Below are 6,000 nucleotides of genomic sequence, written 5' to 3'. Positions count from 1 at the left end.
CATAATACACCACTCACTGAGATGAAGTGAGAGAATCTGTCTGTAAACATTAACAAACATAGATACTGTATATAATTATATTCATCTATACCCATAAGTATATTAAAACCATGTTTAAGGAAGGTTGGAATGTAGTGTGATCCTGAAAAAATTGCACAAAAATCGGTCGTTCTCCCTCCTCCTTTTTTCTCCCAGAGGAAGAGGAGATAAATACCATGACAGATCACGTCCGGGAGTGATGGAGGAAGGCTGCTTCGTTTCCATGGAGCCGTCCGGCTTACAGCAGGTAAACGTGGAGAGGAGCGGCGCGGTGGTGAGGAGAGGCTCCTAACTCCTCTTCCCGTCCTCCACCGCCTCTCCCTCCACCTCACTCCATGAGTTCTTCAAAGTGTCGGTTAACTGATGACGGGACAACACTTATAACTTCCACAGCTGTAAAAAAAAAAAAAAAAAGAAAAAAGAAACATACTGAGGTGGTGGTCTGGGCTCCTCCCATGGGCTCAGGCCGGCTGCAGAGAGCGTCACAGAGATGGGAAAACTGGTGCACGAGGACGCCCGGTCACTTCCTGTGGCGACGCTGCGCTGGCTCTGTGGTGTTGGTCTGTGTCTGAGCAGCAGCCGTCATACTGGTCAAAAAGCTCTGGATTCCCTTTTGTAGTGCGCTGCTTCAGGTCGGAGGTGGACTGGAGCCCAGAGGGGCCGATGGGAGCGCACTTTACAGGGAATGAGGTATCGAGGGAGCGGGGGCGGGGTCACTCGGATGCCTGCTGCTCCGGCTCCTGCTCCTCCTTCACCCGGACGGGGCTGGGGCCGGAGCCGGAGCGCCGCGGCTGCGTGGAGCTGGAGTCGGAGCCCAGGGGGCTGAGGGGGTTGTGGCTGGAGCAGCAGGGACGGCCTTCCAGCGAGGAGGGGGTGAGCGCCCCCGCCTCGTGGTCCCCGCAGAAGGAGCGGGGGCAGAAGTCACAGAGGGACGAGGCCTGGCCGCCGCAGACGCTGCAGTCGTGCCACGGGCATTCCCAACGTCCTGCAGACAGAGGAGGGGGTGATGGAGGGTTAAATACCAAGGTGATGTGATAATAGATCCTGACATGTCAGTAAGACCGGACTTCCTCACTTATAAGTCAGTATTCAATCAGAAGGGGGTCTGTTGTAACAGACTCCACCGCCTGGGACAAACTGGACCAGGATATGATCAGAAAGTTTTTCAAAGTTTGTGGACTGTGTTAAAGGGATCCTTCACCCAAAATCAATAATTCAAGTCATCAAAATGCTTTTGGAGTTCCAGGGGGGGTCCGGCTGGCTACGGATTTTCATATAATGGCGGTGGATAGAGTTCACTTTTGAATAATCCAAAACACACACTATTAAACATCCAGATACCTCCCCACTGCTCATCTGTACTGACCCAAGTGTCCTGAAGTCGCCACATTAAAAATTTGTTCAGAAAAAATTTATTTGATCTCTGTTTTTAGCCTTGTTGTAGCAGTAGCTCCCAGTGGCTGTTGATGTTTGTGCGCATGTGCGAGGGGTTTTCTGCAAGATGTTCTTCCATGTTTACATCATACATCCAATAGAGAGCCTAAGCGGAAGCAGGAAGTAACGGTCACCATGGGACCTCAACTCTGAAAAACTCGCCATTCAAATGAACGGGACTGAAAATTTTATTTCGTGATCCGTTTGAATTGTGCCATGAGAAAAAAATATGTCCTCTACCTGTTTAAAACATCACGTTTCATCCCGAGAAATCAGCAGTTTGTTGTAAAACTATTGTAAAATAAAATTCAGAAGAATCCGTAACCAGAAAGACTACAAGTCGCGCAGGTGACGTCACACACCAAATGCCGCCCTTTCCCTTGTCAGTTGGTGACGTATTTTTTGTGGGACACAGATCTGTAGTCCGTGGAGCGGTCTTTACACTAAATACATTCTTCTGTTGCCGTTTTATGATAAACGGCTGATTTCTCGGCATGAAACGTGACGTTTTAAACAGGTAGAGGACATATTTTTTTCTCATGGCGCAATTCAAACGGATCACGAAATAAAATTTTCAGTCCCGTTCATTTCTATGGCGAGTTTTTCAGAGTTGAGGTCCCATGGCGCCGTTACTTCCTGCTTCCGCTTAGGCTCTCTATGGTTTACAACGAAGAACGAACATCTAAAAACAGATGTGGATGTTTCATAGTGTGTGTTTTGGACCATTCAAAAGTGAACTCTATCCGCCGCCATTATCCGTAGCCAGCCGGACGTCCCCTGGAACTCCAAAAGTGTTTTGATGACTCTGAAAGTTCTCCGAACCCTTCCTTGGCATGACGGTGAGTAGAAAATTGGTGAATTATTGATTTTGGCGGCCTTGCACGGCCAGACGGCATGTCCCTGCTCTGCCTCTGGACCACACACTCTGGTTGATTTCTACTTTATGGCAGCAAACTGCTCTGTGCGCAACAGAGATGGAGTAAGGAGAACAGGTGCCAAGCAGCCCAGGACGAAGATGAAGATGAGCTCCTGAACAATGAGCTTATTGTTGCATATAGCTGCTAGAAATTAACAGAGCAAATGGAAGGAAAACAGAAAATAAGGAGGCTTCATATCAAAATATGAGCAAATATACTTATAAAACAGAGGGAATTAGAAATAAAAGCCTGTCCTCCAATGGAGCCTGGTACCCTGGGCAGTTGAGTAAATAAAGAAACACAGTACACACACACACAGCTCATCTAGTCATTACCATATGGTGGCTTGGTGAGGTTGAGACAGAGCAGGTGGTAGGCTTTGGGACAGTCCTTCCTGTCACACATCACCAGCTCTCCTCCTTCTCCGCAGCAGAAACAGAAGTACTCGTGTGTGTGTTTGCCCTCCGGCCGCAGTTTCCGCTTCTTGGGTTTTAGCTTGGCGTTCCTGGCCTTCTCCTCCTTCTCCATCACCACGGCGCTCTGGAAGAAACATTATAGAATAACTAAATGTTCACCAAACACAGACTCTGAGCCTCGCACACAGAGCTGGACGGAGGTGAGCGTCCTCGTCCTCACCGTCGGCTGCACCCCGAGGAACCCGGAGCAGTTGTCTGATCCGCAGTGACAGGACGTTCTCCTGTTGCCCACACAGTGCAGGTTGTAGTTGAAGGTCAGCTCCGTGTCTGCAGGAGAAGCAGGGACAGTGCATGTAGCATATATGTAATACTCTCAGAGATCATATATGAGTCCATGTCTTTCCATGGGAACTCACCTGACTCGATGTCACAGAGGGCGAAGAGCCCGATGCGAACGTCTCCGTTCACCGTCCACTTCTGGGTTTCACAGTTGGGGCTGCAGCTGTGGTTCATAAACCGGGAGGAGTTTCCTTTGGGGCCGGCGTCTATCACCCGATCCTAGGAGGGGACATGGACATTGGGACACCGGGTTTAAGAAATGCTCGGTTTCTCCTCTGAAAAGGCATTTCAGCGTTTATCCGCGTCCCTGACGTTACCTTGGTGAGGGTGAGCATGTAGAAGTTGGTCACATGATTTTCATGGGCACGTTTGATGCGTTGCTGGCACTCCTCAGAGTCTATCACCTCCCCCACGTACTCTGTCACAAAGTCACCCTGAAGGAAAACACAAACACTGGCTTCAGTACCACTCAACCTGTGACTGAGGACACTGCGGACACTTCAGACAGACAGAGACGGTTAGATTCTGTGTGTTGACATGACTGCAAACTGCTACAACATCACAGCCCTGGACCCAGTGAGCTAACACCAGGCCAGGTGTCGTTCACCTCTCGTTCTGCTCTCTCTACTTTCACTCATCTAGAACTGACTTCTGAATTATGACAGTTCTTCTTTGACGTTGTTACTGTTGTCTTCAAAAGTTCCCTGCATCAGAAAAGTGTAGTTACATTTTTGAGGAGTATACAGCAACAGTAAAAACATACAGGTGCATCTCAATAAAGTAGAATATGAAGGTCAGATAGTGGAGCTACTGAACCAGACTAATGGCCCTTTTCCACCAGTCCCACTCTGCTTGACTCTACTCAACTCTTTTTAGGGTCCGGGCAGCTAAGCTGCCGGGACACTATTGTATTCCTAGGAATTCTTCTTCTTCTTCTTCTTCTTTCTTCTTCTTCTTCCAAGGAAGTCATACTTCCCATGGGTGAAAACTCACCAAACTTCACAGAAACATCCAACCCCATGCCAGATTCACTCAACTCCAAGGACATGTGCCCCCCCCTCCTAGGGGGGGCACAATAAGCGTTTAAATTTAAAAACTTTAAAAATTCCTACCAAACCAACGGTAGATGCTACAGTGTTGAAACTTCACCACAATGTAGCCTCAATACTGCTGAAACTTTTGTCAACTTAAACTTATTACAAATTATGAAGTCCATCACTCTGTTTTAATAACTGTAAAACTTTTAAAATGTATCTCCTCCCACAATTTTTGCTCAATTGACACCAAACTTGCTACAGAGCATCTCCAGACTGTCCTCCACAAAACTTGTTTCTCGGATTTTTGATTAAGCAAAAATTGAGCCTACAGTGCATGAAAACGTTTGACTGTAAACACTACTGTAAACATATACCATCAAATTCTTGATAAATACATTTTCAATCTTCCTGAAAAAAAATGACAATATTCTGGAGTCATGGTTGATGAAGTTTGGCAAATATCAGAATTTTATCTCAAAAACTGAATTTTCTAGAATATTTTGAATTCTGCTCTCATGGGAACAACTGCAGTCAATGTGAGACTGGAATTTATAAACATCATATTTTCTCTTATGAAGCAAAACACTTATCATTAAAAACAAATCACCAACATTTCCATGCTGTCAAGATGCAATTTATGTATTATCAGATTTTTGTTTAGATGACTGAATTTCTGAAATTTTGACCATTTCATCACAACAGCTGCCCGGGCACTGGCTCACCTGAGTGGATAAATGAAGCTACACAGCAGGTCTCACTACTAGCTAATTAGCTCAGCGAGTTAGGAGCTGGTTCTTGGTGTCAGAGATTGTGAGTTCGAGACCCAGCGAGGGTGATGATGATGATTACGGATCAAAATGTCACATGTCCAGAAGCTGTTTTGCTGTCTAGATGCAATTTATGTGTTAACTGATTTTTGTTTAATAGAATTTCTGACTTTCTTAAATCTGCCTTGACAACAGCTGCCCGGGCACTGACTCACCTGAGTGGATAACTGAAGCTACACAGCAGGTCTCACTACCAGCCAATTAGCTCAGCGAGTTAGGAGCTGGTTCTTGGTGTCAGAGGCTGTGGGTTCGAGACCCAGCAAGGGTGATGATGATGATGATGACAGATCAAAATGTCAGTTGTCCTCAACACGAAACACAAGACAGTTGTACTGATGGTGGCATCACAGCAAGCCTCTAAGTTTAAAAATCCAAATAGCTTGGACTGGACCATGTGCGAAGGCTCCTAACATCTTAGAGTCACAGTAGATGTTTAACAAATACATATCATTATTTTACCTCAAAACGGATTTTTCTTTTTACTGTGGTTTCAAATCTGCCTGCGCGACAGTGAATGGCTTACTCAATTTGTGAAGCCACTGTTAAATGCCACTTGGCAATTAGCTCAGTGTGATAAACAACGGTCTTTGGTTCTTGAGGTTGTGGGTTCAATCCTCAACTAATGCAAATTGGACATTATAAGGTCAACTGTCTTGTCTTCCTATTCTCCTGTTTGTTGCTCAGAATTGCCTAAATTTGCCCAAAAGTAGCCCGGACCCGACCCATTGCTGCGCAGCAGCTATAATTTTTTTTTTGCTTTTCCACTAGCACCTAGTACCTGGTACATTTCTGGTAACACCTCAGCCGAGGTTCCACGTGAGTCGAGCAGTTACTAAAACATGACGGCGACCGTCCATAATCAAGGTGCAGACGAGTGAGTGTGTAGCTGATGTGAGGATCGAAAAAAAGAGAGTGAGACGACACGGCCGTAGCCGCCGTGATATGACGACCCCGCCCACACTGAGGAGACACTATGATGTACTCAGCTGTA

The 6,000-nt window shown here is 46.3% G+C and overlaps 1 protein-coding gene across 5 annotated transcripts in view; it reads right to left on the bottom strand.

The window, feature by feature from the left end:
* Nucleotides 1-734: 734 nt before the first annotated feature.
* nsd3 (nuclear receptor binding SET domain protein 3) overlaps nucleotides 735-6,000 on the bottom strand; it is a 29,274-nt gene continuing 24,008 nt past the window's right edge. For 3 of the 5 annotated variants that reach the window (XM_085787369.1, XM_085787370.1, XM_085787371.1), the window contains 5 exons: nucleotides 3,463-3,579; nucleotides 3,223-3,364; nucleotides 3,027-3,133; nucleotides 2,726-2,930; nucleotides 736-1,024 (listed from right to left, as the gene is read on the bottom strand). In XM_085787369.1, the coding sequence (XP_085643495.1) occupies nucleotides 753-1,024; nucleotides 2,726-2,930; nucleotides 3,027-3,133; nucleotides 3,223-3,364; nucleotides 3,463-3,579 (843 nt within the window). In that variant the 3' untranslated portion in view covers nucleotides 736-752. Of the gene's footprint in view, nucleotides 1,025-2,725; nucleotides 2,931-3,026; nucleotides 3,134-3,222; nucleotides 3,365-3,462; nucleotides 3,580-6,000 lie in introns of all 5 variants that reach the window. The other 2 variants (XM_085787368.1, XM_085787366.1) reach the window with 2 other exon arrangements.

This window comes from Trachurus japonicus, chromosome 9 (assembly GCF_045865225.1).
Source record: "Trachurus japonicus isolate A0001 chromosome 9, Traja_1.0".
Classification (NCBI taxonomy): Eukaryota; Metazoa; Chordata; class Actinopteri; order Carangiformes; family Carangidae; genus Trachurus; species Trachurus japonicus.
Note: the sequence above shows the minus strand (reverse complement) of the source record. Positions and strands in the feature narration are given on the sequence as shown.